Below are 18,811 nucleotides of genomic sequence, written 5' to 3' on the forward strand. Positions count from 1 at the left end.
AAAAAAAAAAAAAAAAAAAAATCAAGAGCATTAAAAATCAACATGCAACTAAAATTGATACTTGTAAAACTAACGAAATCAATATGATAAAACTACAAAGATTTACAATACAATATGCTGAAAATTTTAATATGTTGTGAAGAGAAGCAAACGAAATTGAGCGATTAGTGGGAGGAAACTAAAAATTGATGATTCGCCCAGATGAGTAAAAACAAGGATAAAAACACACCTCCGTCGATGAATCGCGACCACAAGAGAACCCAGTCACCGCCGCTGTCGATATCACCGAAATTTGTTTTTTTTTTTGCGATTTCACCGAAGCTTTGCCCAGATATCAATATCCCCGAAGCTTTGCCCAGATGAGTAAAAACAAGGATAAAAACACACCTCCGTCGATGAATCGCGACCACAAGAGGAACCCAGTCACCGCCGCTGTCGATATCACCGAAGTTTTGTTTTTTTTTTTACGATTTCGTAAAACAAGAAAGAAGAGAAAGAAAAAGGGTTTGGGTAAATCACGATTTCGTGAACTCTATTTTACAATTAGAGGTTTAGGATTTTGTTTTGTTTTCTGATTATTTTAGGAAATAAATTTAACTATTAATTATCCCTTAATTATATATTAACTTTATATATTTTTTCTTTTTTAAGTTTTTTATAAATTGAGGGCAAAACTGGATTTTGATTATTATAAAACCTATATGACCAAACCTAAAAAAACCAAGTGTATATGGACATTTTTCAAAAAAAATGTCCTTTATCTCCAATTTTCCCTTTTTTTTCTTATACATAGATTTGCGATGTGTCACAACTACACAAACTATAAACCGTCAAATATCAACGTATAAAATATAACTAACCACATTACATTTTAATATTGAGAATTAACACTTTTTATAACAAAGGAAACAGAGAGAAAACAAAAGATTTGCATTGTAACAGTGGCGAGGAGCCGTTGATGTAATTAGCGGCAAACTTTGTAAGGGTAAACAGTAAACTGCATACTTAGGCTTAAGACAACAGTTTGTAAGAAGAGCATAGGACCCATTATTGATTTTTGTAAAACTTTTTAATTTTGTTCTAAAATAGAAAATGAATAGTTTCAGACATTCAGTATAGGTTTACAAACTAAAACTTTGGCTTCTTCCCCTTATAAATATGAAGAAATTGGACGGTCACAACTAATTTGATTGAATAGTGGCAAGGAGCCGTTGATGTAATTAGCGGCTTAAGAGTTAAGACAACAGTTTGTAAGAGCATAGCTAGGCCCATTATTGACTTTTGTAAAAACTTTGTTATTTTGTTTTAAAATAGAAAATGAATAGTTTCAGACTTTCAGTATAGGCTTACAAACTAAAACTTTGGCTTCTTCCCCTAATATATTAAGAAATTGGACGGTCACAACTAATTTGATTGAATAGCCAATAAGACGACACGACACGCTCTATTTTGCAATATATAGATATTACGACAAACAGAATACATGTTAGAAGTTCCAACAGATTAGATCCATAAATAGGTAAAAGAATACTTTATCATAGATAAATAAAAAAGGTAAAAGAAATTATTTACTTTCTGGGATATCGTTTTGTCAAGCTAATTAAACTTTTAAGACAAAAACTTTTATATACCTTGTAAGTTCTAACAACCATAAACAATCAAGATTTTGTGCTAAGTATGGCTGCTTATAGACAACATTCACACAGCCATTCCTTTTGGACTACGGGACCTTCAAATTAGACAGATAATAAACCCTTTATTAAAAACAAAGCTATGTGAGAAAGTAAAACTAAAAGTCAAAAACATAATCTCTTAGTCATTTGTTTAACAATTCCTACGTTAAAAGTAGAATAATTTAACCTTTTTTGCATGGCGACGCACGGTCTTGTTGTAGTAAAGTTTTTAAAATGTAAACTTTGTTACAAAAGCTTTAATAATTAATTAATGAATGTTAATCAGAAACAGCGGAAACCGAACGTGGAAACTTCTGGGTAGGAACGTGTAAGATAAGCACTTCCATAACATTTAGTAAAATATGGCTTAGAAGATATAAGATGTGAACGAAAGCACTCAAAAAGCGGTTTTCAATACCATTTTGTCAAAACCACACTAAAGTTACCAATCACACAAAAAATTAATAATAACAATGATTTACGGTTTTGTCCAAAGGTTTATGTCTTGGACCGCTTTTACATTTACCTATGGTTATTATCCAGCGGTTTTGATGTAGAAAATACTACACTATCTTTTAACTATTTTTTATATCTATCTTAACATTTTTTAAGTATATTTTTGTGCTATCTTCTCTTATCTTTGTATCCAAACAAGTTTCAATTCATAATAACAATGATTTACGGTTTTGTCCAAAGGTTTATGTCTTGGACCGCTTTTACATTTACCTATGATTATTATTAAGCGGTTTTGACGTAGAAAATACTACACTATCTTTTAAATATTTTTTATATCTATCTTAACATTTTTTAAGTACATTTTTGTGTCATCCTCTCTTATTTCAATTAAATTCTCTACAATCCTTACAATCAAACACAATCATTTCCTTATTTGATAATATTAATTTCCTAAAATCTATCTACCTAATTTAAAGCAATATTTTATATTAAAATATAATTCTCCTTTCACTTTTATTTAATCTTATATTTAATTATTTGAATTACTATTTTAATACATAAAGTTAATTAAATTTTAGTTTTTTTCAGCATATGATGTGATTTGAATTTTTATAAACGAATATATTTTAAAAAAAAATTTAGGATTTTTGTAACCAAACAAGTATTTCCAGATATATATTATTTTACATTTGAGTTATTTTAATATATAATGAATATTTACAATTAAAAGTTAAAATAACACGCAATAAAATTATATGGTGCAAATGATTTGGATCAATATGAATATAAATTAAATTATCATTAATTTGGTGTTACACATATAATTTATCATTTCATTATTTTGCTAACATTATCAATATTAGATATATTAAATTGAGTAATTTATGATAATGTAGAGAACAAATTATTTTACGGTAAACTGTGGGTTAAATCCTATAATTAACAGTAAAATATAAATATATAATATTACACTAAACAAAACTAATACATAAATATAACTTAAATTTTGATCTATTTGTTATAAATATTTGAATTGATTTCTTCATAATACACGGCGTTATTAATTTATTAAAAACAAAAAAATGGATCCGTGGTGTACCACAGGGTAAATCCTAATTGATATATAAAAGCAAAAACATGCATTACTGTAAATACCTTTGTCTTCTCTCTAATAAGTTATGTATAACAAATTAAATAAAAATTAATTCAAATATGTAGGAAATAACTACAAAATTTTAATAATTTAAAAATAATAATTTTTATCAAATAAAATCATGGAAAATATGTTGGATAAATAATTTAATGAATTAAAAGTATAAAGGTTAATGTAAATGATTATATATTATAAATAACAAAATAAATAATAATGATAAATTACAAATAATAATAAATTCACATATGTTATAAATAGCACAATGTTAATAAATTGTAAATAATGTTTTTAGTTTTGCATAAAATATATCTACATAATAGTTTAGAATAATTTTTTGTATTTAAGGTTTGAAATATTTTTTTATTAAGACAAAAAAAATAATAATTTACAATTATATTAGTTATTTATTATTTTGTACCACTTATTCTAAAACTGCAATTTTGTTTTCACCAATCAAATATTATTCTGTACCGCTTATTTTGTACTAACTGCACTTGTCCCGCAAATATATTTCTCTCGCACGTACCGCAGTTAAACCGTACTGCACTGTAATACCGCTTTTTCCGCACGACCAAAACCGCGATTAATATATTAGATTTTAAAATGTATTGGATTTAAATCTATAGTATAAAATATAAATAAAGTATGATGTGTTTATTATATAGTTAAATTTCGTAGATCTTGCTGTGTTAGTCACTATTTATTCAAATACATATGTAGAATCTGTAAGATAAGTAAAATCTGAGTTCATCAAATATTTAAGGTAATAATAAAAAATTAAGATAATATATATTTCTTTTTAATTTGAAATACAAATGAAGATTAGAAAGCAATCAGTTCACCCCACACAAATTGCTCATTTCCGACGGCTAGTATCACAAATACATTTATTTCGATTGTTTTTTCTCACTTTTTTTTTTTGGTAGAATCACGTTTTTATTTCTGACATATGAGATTTTTTTTTTTGGGAGAAAATGAGATATTTAATTTATATATATGAACACTAAAAGCTTTTTCACAACTATTTCTCCCAACTCCCTCTAATCTCTTTTAATATTCTCTCTCTCTCTCTCTCAATCGTCTACTCTAGTCTCGTGTCTTATCTGTTTGGTGTTTTCCTCAGAAAAAATACTCGAGAAGATGGGTTTCAACTTCTCGACAGAGAAAGTTGTGTATGCTCTTCTTCTCATCTTCATTTGCTTATTGGAAAATTTTGGATCATCAAATGCTCAACTTTTGCTAGAAGAAGAAGGTGCGTCTCAATCTTTTGTGTAATCTACACACACATTGTCATATAAATTCCTTTCAATCTTTCAATTCTTGTTCTTGAGACAAAAAAAAAAAGAAAAACCCTAACTAGATTGTGAATTCAAGAATTCCACAAGAGAATTAAAAAAGGTTATCCATTTATTAGCTTTTGGTATAAGCTTAAAATTTTCTAAAGTCACATTTTTTGAAGAAACGAACAAGAATTTATGTGTTTATAGATTACAGATTCTGTAGTATAAAATATAAATACAATATGATGTGTTTATTATATAGTTAAATTTCGTAGATCTTGGTATAAGCTTAAAATTTTCTAAAGTCACATTTTTTGTCATATTTGACAAATAAAAAGCTAGAACATATTGGATTTATAGAATTTCGTGGACCTACTATCTCGATAGTTGTACGATGCAAAAGCTTTAAAATTAGGTACACATAATATTTAGTTGACTAAACGAACACACACGGTTTTCGTTTTTTTCATGTATAAACATTTTAACTTCATTTGCATCTCAATTTCTGAATCATTAAAATAATGAAACCAATGGGATCATGATTCCCATTTTATTATAATACCTACTATATATTTTCTATTGAATCAACTTGTAAATGAGTGATTTATTGTAAGAATTCTTTATTTTTTTCTAATATATGATAATATATAATTTTTCTCAAAGAAGTGTTAAGTAAACGAATAAATCTCTTTCAATATGTGCAGTTGAGTCAATAACAAAGACGTTTAGATTGAGATATTTTTTAGTAGTTGTTTAAATCTCTCATTCTTAATTCATTAATTGGACTTTCCTGATTTATACAAAGTTTGACCATTTTTGAGCAGTTCACACATTGAGAACGATCTTTAGAAAGCTTCAAAACCAAACAGTGAACATCGAGAGGACTTCTTGTTCCGACGGAAAATGGAACTTTGTTGTCAGCTCATCCCCCAACCCACCGACCAGTAACATCACCTGCGACTGTACTTTCAACTCCAGCACAATCTGTCGTGTCACAAACATGTAAGTATATATATATGACTATTTCTCATCTCCTTAAACTTTCCAAGCAAGAAACAGAGTTAGGGTTCTTAAACAAAAACTTTCTCTCTTCTTGATTGTCATCAACAGAAAGCTTAGGAGTTTAAGCTTGCCCGGAATTTTCCCGCATGAGTTCGGAAACCTCACGAGTCTTCGAGAGATGTAAGCACATTTTTTTCTTTTCTCATTGTTTCTTGATTCTTCGCAAAATGTCCAAGACTTGGAACTCAAGCAGTCTTTGTTTTGTGTTTTTTCCTTTCGTTTTTTCATACAGAGACCTTACTCGGAACTTTCTCAATGGAACGATACCTGCTACATTGTCTAAAATTCCGCTTGAAATATTGTAACCATTCTCTGCAATACATATTTTTACTTCTTCTTGTGATGATAATAAAGTTGTACTGATTCTTGCGTTTTTGTTTACTAATAGGAATGTACCCGGAAACCGTCTCTCTGGACCATTTCCTCCTCAGCTCGGAGAGATAACTACACTTACTGAATTGTAATGTTACACATCTAATCTTGTTTTCTTTAAACCAGAATTGACTAGATTCTAATATGTAAGAAGCATATTGCAGGAATTTGGAAAGTAATAGTTTAACAGGATCACTTCCTTCAAACCTAGGGAACTTAAGAAGCTTGAAAAGATTGTAAGATCCTTTATCATATACTTTGTTTTTTCTTTTTCATTGTTAATTATTTCAGTTTTACTTAGTGATTTGTTGTATTTATAATTACAGGCTTCTCTCTGCAAACAACTTCACAGGTCCACTCCCTGAGTCCTTGAGCAATCTCAAGAACTTGACTGATTTGTAAGTAGAAAAAGATACATGGAGATTTCAGAAATCTTGATTCTTTGGAATGATTCTAAAAGCTTCATATGTTTCTTGCAGTCGGATTGATGGAAACTCTCTATCTGGCAAGATACCTGATTTCATCGGAAACTGGACTCTGCTCCATAGGCTGTGAGTAACCGTCATTTCTCTGATTACTTCTTCTAAAGAAAATTGTAAAATTTATAGTGACTAAACTGTTCAATCTGCAGAGACCTTCAAGGCACATCATTGGAAGGTCCAATTCCAACTTCAATATCAAACTTGAAGAACTTGCTTGAATTGTAAGTAAGCAAAGATTCTAAAAATACCTTTTTTGCATGCTCTCTTCAAAGATTTTGAGCTTAATAAAGCTCTCTTTTCATCAGGAGGATAACCGATTTGCGTGGACCGGCCTCTTCATTTCCAGACCTGCAAAATATAACGAATATGGAACGATTGTAAGTTTAACTTTGACTCAAGTTATATACATACTCATGTTCATCAAACAATACTTAACATTCTACAAACTTCATCAGGGCACTAAGAAATTGTTTGATAAGGGGACCTATTCCAGAGTACATTGGTACCTCCTTTAGTATGCTGAAGTTACTGTAAGTCGAACTATAGATTAGAGAGGCTAATTATTTGATCCAAGATCTTACATTAAAGTATGTGTGTATGCAGAGATTTAAGCTCAAACATGCTAACCGGTGTAATTCCAGACACATTTCGGAATCTTGACGCATTTAACTTTATGTAAGTTTCCAATTATCAACATAATATAGATGATATAAATATTACTTCTTAAACTGGTTGCTAATTACTTTGCTGCTTTAGGTATCTGAATAATAACTCATTGACTGGTCCAGTTCCTCAGTTCATTCTGGATAGTAAACAAAACATGTAAGCAAACTAACTAACTACCCCCAACGTTTTATATTATCTGCCCTTCCCCGGTCATTAATTTCTTGATCTGTTTTCAGCGATTTGTCTAACAACAAGTTCACGCAGCCAGCTGCTTTAAGCTGTAATCAGCTTGATGTGTAAGCACTGTTGTTGTTTCATATCCGTGTTTTTTCAACTTAACTTTGTCTATATGTTTCTCTAATCAGCTTTATTGGCTAAACACATTCAGGAACTTGATCTCCAGCTACCAGTCAGTAACCGATAACTCGTGAGTCTCCTTTTCCTCCCTCTTATCAGTTCATAGAACTCAAAAACCAAAGATACTTACATAAAAAAAAAACAACTCTACTTGTGTAGTACTCAATGGTGCTTGAGAGAAGATCTTCCATGTCCAGGAGATGCAGAACGTGAGTGTACATTTTTAAAGATTCAAACTTATATAGAAAGAAACCCTAAACCATTTACATTTTTGTTCTCGGGTTTCCGCAGAGTATTCTCTGTTCATTAATTGTGGAGGAAAAAAACTCAAGATTGGAAATGACACGTATGCGGAAGACTTGAACAGTAGAGGAAAATCAACATTCTCTTATGTCTCTGAAAGATGGGGATACAGTAGTTCTGGAGCTTGGTTAGGCAATGACAAGGCCACTTACATAGCAACTGACACATTTAACTTGATCAATAAATCAACTCCAGAGTATTACAAAACAGCACGTCTCTCTCCACAGTCACTCAAGTACTATGGACTGTGCATGAAAAGGGGAAGTTACAAAGTGCAGCTCCATTTTGCAGAGATAATGTTCTCAAATGACCGAACTTTTAATAGCTTAGGGCGGCGAGTATTCGACATTTATGTCCAAGTGAGTTTTTCCAAAACGAATAAAGAAAACCCTTTTCCAAACAAAGTTTCAGTTTCTTGGATCAGAGTTCAAAGTGAGATTCTCTTATGCAGGGGAATTTGTTGGAGAGGGACTTTAACATAGCAGATAAAGCAGGTGGAGTTGGTAAACCTTTCGTACGAAAAATTGATGATGTTCAGGTGAATGGAAGTACGCTGGAGATTCATCTGCAGTGGACAGGAAAAGGCACAAACATGATACCAACAAGACCTGTTTACGGGCCTCTCATATCCGCCATAACGATTACACCAAGTGAGTTTTCTATCCAATTTTTCTCAACTGTTTGAAATATCTTTAGAGTGAGTAAGTGAGTGAATGTTCTCTCTATTCTATATTGCCTGTTCTTGTAGATTTCAAGGTTGCCGGGAAAGAATTGTCCAATGGAGCAGTTGCAGGGAAAGGATTGTCCAATGGAGCAGTTGCAGGCATTGTAATTGCAGCATGTGCGGTTTTCGGGTTGCTGGTACTTCTAGTGCTCTGGATTACAGGTTACTTAGGTGGAAAAAAAGAAGTGGATGAAAATGGTATGAAAGAAAACAATTTTCCTATGTTTCAAGAAATACTCTTGTCGTTTTCTAGATTCTGATTGTTTCTTTCAAATCTTACTTCTTTGTTATATTAGTGGAGCTTCGAGGACTTGATTTGCAGACAGGATCGTTCACATTGAAACAAATCAAACGTGCAACTAATAACTTTGATCCAGAAAACAAGATTGGTGAAGGAGGATTTGGACCGGTTTATAAGGTGATGCATGATTGCTTTGGTTTTACATCTTCACAAGTTCTTTTGAGTACTAATCGGTTTTGGTTATTAGGGTGTGCTTGCTGATGGAATGACCATAGCGGTGAAGCAGCATTCATCAAAATCTAAGCAAGGAAACAGAGAATTTGTGACTGAGATCGGAATGATCTCTGCGTTGCAACACCTAAACCTTGTGAAACTATATGGTTGTTGCATTGAGGGGAAAGAGCTTTTGCTTGTGTATGAGTACTTAGAGAACAACAGTCTCGCTCGCGCACTCTTTGGTTTGTTTTCTTGTCCATCTGAGAAAGATAGTTTTAGGTTATTGATCTTTAAGCTAAAGTCTCTTGTGGGTTATATTTTAACAGGCACAGAAAATCAGAGACTTCACTTGGATTGGTCAACAAGGAAGAAGATATGCTTAGGGATTGCGAAAGGATTGTATTATCTACACGAGGAATCAAGGCTGAAGATTGTTCATAGAGACATAAAAGCCACGAATGTGCTTCTTGATCTGTCTCTAAATGCTAAGATCTCTGATTTTGGTCTGGCTAAACTCGACGAGGAAGAGAATACACATATCAGTACAAGGATTGCAGGAACAGTGTGAGTATTCATTACTTATCATTTCTAAAATTCATAGCGAGCGCTTAACACTTAGCAAGAATATATATTTCATCCATGCAGAGGTTACATGGCTCCAGAGTATGCAATGAGAGGTTACTTAACAGACAAGGCAGATGTTTACAGCTTCGGTGTTGTCTGCTTAGAGATTGTGAGTGGAAAGAGCAACACAAATTACAGACCAAAAGAAGAATTCGTTTACCTTCTTGATTGGGCATATGTCTTGCAAGAACAAGAGAGTCTTCTAGAACTCGTGGATCCTGATCTCGGTACAAGCTTTTCGAAGAAAGAAGCCAAGAGTATGTTGAACATAGCTTTACTCTGCACAAACCCATCTCCGACATTGAGACCACCAATGTCATCTGTTGTAAGAATGCTAGAAGGAAAAATCAAAGTCCAACAACCACCATTGGTGAAACGTGAAGTAGATCCAAGTGGTTCAGCTGCAATGAGGTTTAAGGCCTTTGAGGTTTTGTCACAAGACAGCGAGTCACAAGCCTCAACATTTGCGAGAAACAGAGAACAACACATAAGCCCCTCTTCGGTGGACGGTCCTTGGGTCGATTCTTCCTTCTCTGAGCCTACCCAACTACAAGAAGAAGAAGAAGGACGTTCATCGTCTTCCTCGAGGAAACTTTTAGATGAACTTACCGATGTAAAGATTGAGTAATGAATTGTGAATCATTAAGATTCTTTTAGTTAATTTACAGACACAACAGTATTAACCAACTTATTACTGATATACAGTACACATCAATCAAATTTTATAACAAACAACTGAAAATTTTCAGAAAAAAAAACAAAATAAAGTTCAAATGCGTACTGTAAAATAAAATTGTAAGAAAAGTATAATTGCTTTTAAGACACAGATTTTGGAATTAGCTTTTTAAAATCGCTTTACCAAAAATAAAAAATCTAATTTATATAAATAAAAAAATTTGAAAGAAATTATCTCTCTAATTCCAAAGATAATCCTCATACATCATCATCTGTTTGTATCCACGAAAGAGAGAGTGTGAAAGTCAATCCACCACTTGGACGCATCAATTTGGTTTACTAATGAAAGTGCGAAGGCCAGCCTTGTAACCACCATCCATCTCTAACATGGCATGTAGCTCTCACCTCAAGGCCTATATCAATTTCCATGATAATTGTTCCATTAAAATAGTGTGTGTTTTAACTAAAACATTATATATTCTAATTTCTAAAAGAGAGGAAATATTTAGTTGTGTTGTGTTTGCGAAAAAAAATTACAAAATCAAATATTAACCAGGAAAAATCACAGAATTTATGACACCTTAATTATTAATATGACACCTTAATTATTAATGATTTAAAAAACATAAACGAAGACTAGAAAGAAGTCAATGAAGCCCAAATAAAGTATTCATCCCCGGTGGCTAGATATTAAAAAAGTACATTATATTTATGAGATTTTGTTATTAATATGTATATATTTTATTTAAGTGAACACTAAAAAGCTTATACACTTCTTTCTGCTTCTTCTTCTTCTTTATCTCTCTCTTTGAGAATTGAGTTTGGTTTTTCCAAGGGAAAAAAAAAAACGAGAGGATGATGGGTTTCTTTTACTCGGCCGAGAAAGTTATGTATGCCCTTCTTCTCATCTTCATCATCTACTTGGATTTTTACGGATCAAATGCTCAACTTTTGCCAGAAGATGAAGGTGCCTTATCTTCACTCTTTTTTTAATATTTACATTTCAATTAGATCTCTTCAATTTCAATATAAAGTTATCCTTTTCTCAAATTATCCGATTCAAATTTTTTTTGTTTAATGAAGAAAAAGTAATTGGATGCTTGCTTTTAGTGGAAAAAAACTCAATTGATAGAAAGTTATCTTTTTCAAGTTACCGACTAAACTCTGTAATTTGGTGCACCTAAAAAAAAAAATCAACTAAACTATATTGTTTTTGTTAATCCTTTACCAGAAAAAGAAATTATATTATTGTCGGTCTTTAATAAAAAAAAGTTATACTTTTGCTCTTGATGATATTGGTCGTCAATGAATTTATTGAATGGTATTGGTCGTCATGAATCATGGATTATCAGAAGATCCAAATAGAATTATATATATATGTAACTCAAAAAAAAAAAAAAAAAAATCTTTTCTCCAACATGTGTATTATTAAAATAATAAATAAATAAATAAATATTTCTACTTTATGTGCAAGTTGCCTTAATGAAAGAGACGTTGAGAATCTGGAGGTTGAGATATTTTTAAACTACAGTATTTATCTCTTATTTCTGAACTTCAAATCTGACCGTCAAAAGTTTTGACCATTTTTGAGCAGTTCAAACATTGCGAGCGATCTTTACGAAGCTTCAAAACCAAACAGTGAACATCGAGAGGACTTCTTGTGCGGACGGAAACTGGAACTTTAATGTCAGCAAAGTAACCACCAGTAACATCACCTGCGACTGTACCCTCAACTCCAGTTCAGTCTGTCGTGTCACAAACATGTATGTGCCCCATTACAATAACTTCCATAACAAGAAACAGAGTTAGGGTTCTGAAAATACAATTTTTTTCTTTTCTTTTGTTTTTCATCAACAGACAGCTTAGAGGTTTCAATTTGCAAGGAATTATCCCACCAGAGTTCGGGAACCTCACACACCTTACAGAGATGTACGAACCGGGATCTTTGTTTCTTGGTTTTACTGTGTCAATGGATCATAGCAAAAACGTCTGAGGCTTGAGGATTACGCAATCTTTGTTAATCTGTGTTTTTTTCTTTTTTCTTACAGAGATCTTATGCTGAACTTTCTCAGTGGGACAATACCTACAACATTGTCTCGAATTCCACTTGAAATCTTGTAACCATTCTCTCTCCAATGCCTATATCTTTTTTTTTCCTTGTGATGATACGATAAAGTTGTACTGATTCTTGCGTTTTTTTTGTTTTCTGCAACTAAAACAGGTCTGTAACCGGAAACCGTCTCTCTGGACCGTTTCCTCCTCAACTCGGAGAGATTACTACACTTACTATAGTGTAATATTCCTATCTAAGTCTTGTATTCTTCAAACTTTGAATTGAAGAGACTCTAATAAGGCAAAAAAAACAACAACAACAAATTGCAGGAATTTCGAAACTAATTTATTCACAGGATCACTTCCTTCAAACTTAGGGAACTTAAGAAGCTTGAAAAGATTGTAAGATTTATCTTTTATTATACATTTTATTTTTTTCTTTATTATATATTGCTATTGTAGTTTTACTTAGTGATTGGTCTGTTTATAATTACAGGCTACTCTCTTCAAACAACATCACGGGTCCGATCCCTGAGTCCTTAAGCAATCTCAAGAATTTGACTGATTTGTAAGTATAAACAAACACAGTTGGATTTTTCAAAAATTTTGATTCTTTGGATTTGGTATGGTTCTAAAATTTTCATATGTTTCTTGCAGTCGGATTGATGGAAACTCTCTATCTGGAAAGATACCTGATTTTATTGGAAACTGGACTCAGCTCACTAGGCTGTGAGTGACCATCATTTTTCACCTTACTGTGAAACTTGTAGTAAGACTGAATTGTTAAATCTGCAGAGACTTCGAAGGCACATCAATGGAAGGTCCAATTCCAGCTTCAATATCAAACTTGAGGAACTTGACTGAATTGTAAGTAAGCAGAGAGTTTAACAATACCTTTTTTTGCATGCTTGTCATCAAAACTTTTGAGCTTAATAGAGAGCTTAATTTATCAGGAGGATAACTGATTTGCGTGGACCGGCCTCTTCTTTTCCAGACCTGCAAAATATGAAGAATATGCAACGATTGTAAGTTTTATTACAGTTTGACTCAACTCAAGTTACAAACTCTGTTTCATTTCATTAAACAAGATTTAAATTTCTGTGCTTATTAACTTCATCAGGGTACTAAGAAACTGTTTGATAAAGGGTTCTATTCCGGAATACATTGGTACTTCCTTGAGTAATCTGAAGTTACTGTAAGTCAAATTCTTTTGCTAGTGCTAGAGATTAAACGCTAATATTTTGATCCAAGACCTCACATTAAAGTATGTACATGTGCGTGTGTGCAGCGATTTAAGTTCAAACATGCTAACCGGTCTAATTTCAGACACATTTCGGAGTCTTGAGGCATTTAACTTTATGTATGTTTCCAGTTATCAAGATATAAAGATTATACAATCTTACTTCAAAGTTCAAAAACTGAATTCAGGGTTAATTACTTTGCTGCTTTAGGTATCTGAATAATAACTCATTGACTGGTCCAGTTCCTCAGTTCATTCTGGATAGTAAACAAAACATGTAAGCAAACTAACAAACTACCTCGAGGTTGAAAATTCGGAATACAACTGGGTTTAACGATTTCTTGATCTGTTTTCAGCGATTTATCTTACAACAATTTCACTAAGCCACCTACTGTAAGCTGTAATCAGCTTGATGTGTAAGCATTGTTGTTGTTTGATATACTTGATTTGTCAACTTAACTTTGTCTATATGCTTTTCTAATCAGCTTTATTGGTTTACATTTTCAGGAACTTGATCTCCAGCTACCCGTCAGCAACCGATAACTCGTGAGTCATCTTTTTACCCTTCTTTTTACTCGTAAAATCAAAGATATTTACAGAGAAATAATACCAACTTGTGTAGTGTTCAATGGTGCTTGAGGAAGGATCTTCCATGTCCTAGAGACGCAGAACGTAAGTGGAATATTCCAACTTTCACATCTACACCCTCAAGATTCGAACTTTTCTAGGGAAGAAAAAAACCTGAATAAGTTTCTCGCAGATTCTTCCTTGTTCATCAACTGTGGAGGAAACCAAGTCAAGGTTGGTAAAGACATGTATGTGGAAGACCTAAACAAGAGAGGAGCATCAACATTCTCTTCTGTCTCTGAAAGATGGGGATACAGTAGTTCTGGAGCTTGGTTAGGCAACGACAGTGCCCCCTACTTAGCATCTGACACATTTAACTTGATCAATAAATCAACTCCAGAGTATTACACAACAGCCCGTCTCGCTTCACAATCACTCAAGTACTATGGACTCTGCATGATAAAAGGAAGTTACAAAGTGCAGCTCCATTTTGCAGAGATAATCTTCTCAAATGACCAGACTTATAGAAGCTTAGGGCGGCGAGTATTCGACATTTATGTTCAAGTGAGTTTTGCAGAACAAAGAAGAAAGTATTTTTTTTCAAAACCAAGTTTCACTTTTTTCTTTAATCAGTATGTTAGTTTGAAATTCGGATTCTCTTGCGCAGGGGAAGTTGTTGGAGAGGGACTTTAACATAGCTGAAAGAGCAGGTGGAGTTGGTAAACCGTTCCTAAGGCAAATTGATGATGTTCAGGTGAATGGAAGTACGTTGGAGATTCACTTAAAGTGGTTAGGGAAAGGCACAAACGTAATACCAACACGAGGTGTTTACGGGCCTCTCATATCTGCCATTACTATTACACCAAGTGAGTTTTCTTTCCAATCTTTCTCAACTGTTTACAATAATTTTGGAGTGAGTGAATAAATGAATGTTCTTACTCTATTGTAGATTTCAAGGTTGACACCGGAAAAGAATTGTCCAAGGGAGCGCTTGCAGGCATTGTAATTGCAGCGTGTACGGCTTTCGGGTTGCTGGTACTTATAATCCTCTGGCTTACAGGTTACTTAGGTGGAAAAAAAGAAGTGGATGAAAATGGTAAGAAAGAAATGATCTCGTCGTATTCAAGATTCTGATTGTTTCTTTCAAATCTTACATTTTTGTTTTATCAGAGGAGCTTCGGGGACTTGATTTGCAAACAGGATCGTTCACATTGAAACAAATCAAACGTGCTACTAATAACTTTGATCCAGAAAACAAGATTGGTGAAGGAGGATTTGGACCGGTTTATAAGGTGATGTACTGATGCATGATTGCTTTGGTTTTACATCTTCACAAGTTCTTTGAGTTTGGATTTTGAGTACTAATCGGTTTTGGTTATTAGGGTGTTCTTGCTGATGGAATGACCATCGCGGTGAAGCAGCTTTCATCAAAATCTAAGCAAGGAAACAGAGAATTTGTGACTGAGATCGGAATGATCTCTGCGTTGCAACACCCAAATCTTGTGAAACTTTATGGATGTTGCATTGAAGGGAAAGAGCTTTTGCTTGTGTACGAGTACTTAGAGAACAACAGTCTCGCTCGCGCACTCTTTGGTTAGTTTTTATTATCCATCTGAGAAAGATAGATTGAAAGATCATCATCTTTAAGCTAAAGTGTCTTAAGGGTTATTTTAATAGGCACAGAGAAACAGAAACTTCACTTGGAGTGGCCAACAAGGAACAAGATATGCTTAGGGATTGCGAAAGGATTGTCTTATCTACACGAGGAATCAAGGCTGACGATTGTTCATAGAGACATAAAAGCGACAAATGTGCTTCTTGATCTGTCTCTAAATGCTAAGATCTCTGATTTTGGTTTAGCTAAGCTCGACGAGGAAGAGAATACACATATCAGCACAAGGATTGCAGGAACAATGTGAGGGTTCATCACTTATCTTTTCTAAAATTCATAGAGAGCGGTTAACACTTACAATAATTTATATTTCATCCATGCAGAGGTTACATGGCTCCAGAGTATGCAATGAGAGGTTACTTAACAGACAAAGCAGATGTTTACAGCTTTGGTGTTGTCTGTTTAGAGATTGTTAGTGGGAAGAGTAATACAAATTATAGACCAAGAGAAGAGTTTATTTACCTTCTTGATTGGGCATATGTCTTGCAAGAACAAGGGAGTCTTCTAGAGCTTGTGGATCCAGATCTCGGTACAAGCTTTTCGAAGAAAGAAGCAATGAGGATGTTGAACATAGCTTTACTCTGCACGAACCCATCTCCGACATTGAGACCACCAATGTCATCTGTTGTAAAAATGCTAGAAGGAAAAATCAAAGTCCAACCACCACTGGTGAAACGTGAAGCAGATCCAAGTGATTCAGCTGCAATGAGGTTTAAGGCCTTTGAGCTTTTGTCACAAGACAGCGAGTCACAAGTCTCGACCTATACAAGAAACAGTGAACAACACATTAGCTCCTCTTCTTTGGAGGGTCCTTGGGTTGACTCTTCCTTCTCTGAGCCTAGCAAAGATGTTAGCCTACAACAGCAAGAAGGACTTTCGTCATCTTCGTCAAAGCGACTTTTAGATGATCTTACCAATGTGAAGATTGAGTGATGAAATTGTAAATCATTAAAGACTCTTTTATTCTGATTTCTCTTCAAACAGAACTTATTGCTATCAATCAAAATTTCCTTCTCTTTTTACTTGGTTTAATCTTCAAAGTTCAAAAATCCACTTGTTGCAATAAGAAAATCTTTTCAGGTTTTGTTATTACCGCTGTGAAATTTCTATGGATTGGTGAGTACTTTTAGACTAAAAAGCACGATGGAATCGGAAGCTAAAGCGCGATGGAATGGCACGTTTCAGAGTTGGAAGCATTGTAATGTCAGATCGGAGAAAGATGAAACAAAAAGTCATTAAGTTGTTTTAGACCTTAATTTTAATTCGTGGCCCAACTTATTTTGTTTTACAAATGTAAATAACAAAACCTATTAACCAGCAAAAAACTTGGAAGATTCAAAGAACCACAGTTGTGACTTCTCGTTGACTTTTCTATCTGGTTCGGTTTCCGATGCAGAATCGCTGGTTCTCCAATGGCCGTGCTTCCGCCCTGAATCCGCTACTTCCCGCCGCTGGTGGTAACCTCAACCCCCCTTCAATCCCTCCAGATCCTCCTGACCCTTCCTCCTCTAGGTCCCTGTCACATTTCCCTCCCCTATCCCCCTCTGTTTCACCCATTCCAAAACTCTTGTCTCAAACTGCTCAAACTGCTGGGCCTGGTGATAGGAGTGTTGTGTGCGTCACTGAATCGCCCTCACTACTACGGATGTTGAGATGCATTAGGTAGATCTCCCTATATCAGATCTTAGTCAAAATCCTAGATCTGCAACTACTGTTCCGGCAAACATCACCGGATCTGAAAACTACACTGTCCTACCCTCTAAATCAACTTCCCCCATCATCACAAATAAAGCTTCTACCTCCAACCCAGCGAGATCTAACCCTTCTCCCACCCAAACTAACAACCATGTTGACCATCAACCTCTCCCTCCATATTCCTTGACTCCTAACCCTACCCCAACTACTACTGTGTCACGTGGAGCATATGTTCCTAGCAGGACTACAACAACTACTGCAGTAGGTGGAAAAGACAGTCCGGCTGAAAGACTGAAGCAATATACTAGCAGATCTCTGAAAAGACTCGCTCCGGTCTCCATTGCGGACTCTGGTCAACCTCGTATTCACATACCTGATGAGGTGTTTGCGAGAGGTGATGCGTTGCACAAGGATTTCATCATCTGCTTCTTCAATGGTAGACCCCCTTCTTATCATCAGATCCAGAGTGTTCTGAATCACATATGGGGAAAAGGAAAACGCCTTGAGATCCATATGAACCATATGACTCGATCAATGCTTGTAAGAATCCCAAATGACTACATCAAGTAGAAGGTTCTTGAAAAAGGCATATGGTATATAGGGGATTCTATGTTTCATACCTCTCCATGGACTCCTTACTACTCTTCTGAGAAGCCTACACTCGCCTCCATCCCCATCTGGATTCATATGATTGATATCCCCCTAGACCTGCGTACCACGGAAGGGATAAGTCTAATAGATGGACTAGTAGGTGAGCCAAAAGAAACAGATGACTTCATTTTGAACTTGGTCAGCCTAAAGATCTCTCCTGCGAAGGTAATTGTGGATCTCACAAAGACTCTACCTGATGTTGTGGAGTATACAAGAGATAATGGTCAGGTGATTGAAGTTAAGGTGACTTACCCATCGCTTCCCCCAACGTGCTCTCACTGTAAGGAACTGGGTCACATCGCAAAGAATTGTCTTCAGCTCCCTCCTCCTCAAGACTCCCAGAAGGACGCTGTCCCTGGCTCAACAAACAATGTAGAGAAGACGTCGGTTAGTGCAAAGAAAAAAGGAAAAGGCAAGATGTCTGACTCTCTTACCGTCTCAAAAATGAGCTCTCTGGTGATTAATGAGGGAGGTCTCTGTGCTACTGTCTCCAAAAAGCAACCTCAACAGACAACTTCTCTTCCTTCTACTACTATTCTCATCTCTAACCAATTTTCGTCTATATCTCCCCAACTACCAAAAGCCCCTCCAACAATAAATAACATGCCTTTACACCCTGTCCCCACCAATTCAACCCACCATTCCAGATC

The 18,811-nt window shown here is 34.4% G+C and overlaps 3 protein-coding genes and 1 long non-coding RNA gene across 4 annotated transcripts in view; 2 read left to right on the forward strand and 2 right to left on the reverse strand.

The window, feature by feature from the left end:
- The window catches only part of LOC104760013, a 5,926-nt gene extending 5,372 nt beyond the window's left edge, over positions 1–554 (reverse strand). Inside the window, exon 1 of the mRNA XM_010482867.2 lies at positions 230–554. The gene's annotated coding sequence lies outside the window, so the exon portion shown is untranslated. The remainder of the gene's footprint in view (positions 1–229) is intronic.
- On the forward strand, positions 4,302–10,306 carry LOC104758693 (probable LRR receptor-like serine/threonine-protein kinase At1g53430). Its single transcript, XM_010481603.2, has 23 exons — positions 4,302–4,534; positions 5,387–5,564; positions 5,673–5,744; positions 5,857–5,925; positions 6,013–6,084; positions 6,161–6,232; positions 6,323–6,394; positions 6,476–6,547; positions 6,628–6,699; positions 6,784–6,855; positions 6,934–7,008; positions 7,082–7,153; positions 7,235–7,300; positions 7,381–7,440; positions 7,533–7,571; positions 7,661–7,710; positions 7,793–8,163; positions 8,256–8,454; positions 8,553–8,726; positions 8,825–8,946; positions 9,017–9,227; positions 9,312–9,549; positions 9,631–10,306. Exons 1-23 carry the CDS (start codon positions 4,423–4,425, stop codon positions 10,235–10,237), a joined length of 3,147 nt encoding a protein of 1,048 aa, XP_010479905.1. The 5' UTR covers positions 4,302–4,422; the 3' UTR covers positions 10,238–10,306.
- On the forward strand, positions 11,037–16,833 carry LOC104758692 (probable LRR receptor-like serine/threonine-protein kinase At1g53440). Its single transcript, XM_010481602.2, has 23 exons — positions 11,037–11,251; positions 11,879–12,047; positions 12,142–12,213; positions 12,333–12,401; positions 12,506–12,577; positions 12,667–12,738; positions 12,833–12,904; positions 12,994–13,065; positions 13,132–13,203; positions 13,290–13,361; positions 13,457–13,531; positions 13,625–13,696; positions 13,788–13,853; positions 13,933–13,992; positions 14,084–14,122; positions 14,199–14,248; positions 14,337–14,707; positions 14,811–15,009; positions 15,093–15,239; positions 15,314–15,435; positions 15,526–15,736; positions 15,821–16,058; positions 16,139–16,833. The coding sequence occupies exons 1-23, from the start codon at positions 11,140–11,142 to the stop codon at positions 16,746–16,748; spliced, it is 3,114 nt and encodes a 1,037-aa protein (XP_010479904.1). The 5' UTR covers positions 11,037–11,139; the 3' UTR covers positions 16,749–16,833.
- On the reverse strand, positions 17,091–18,518 carry LOC109130010. Its single transcript, XR_002036173.1, has 3 exons — positions 18,414–18,518; positions 18,131–18,218; positions 17,091–17,981 (listed from the first exon to the last, which is right to left on the reverse strand). It is a non-coding gene; the product is annotated as an uncharacterized LOC109130010 (long non-coding RNA).

Source organism: Camelina sativa, chromosome 17 (genome assembly GCF_000633955.1).
Source record: "Camelina sativa cultivar DH55 chromosome 17, Cs, whole genome shotgun sequence".
Taxonomy (NCBI): Eukaryota; Viridiplantae; Streptophyta; class Magnoliopsida; order Brassicales; family Brassicaceae; genus Camelina; species Camelina sativa.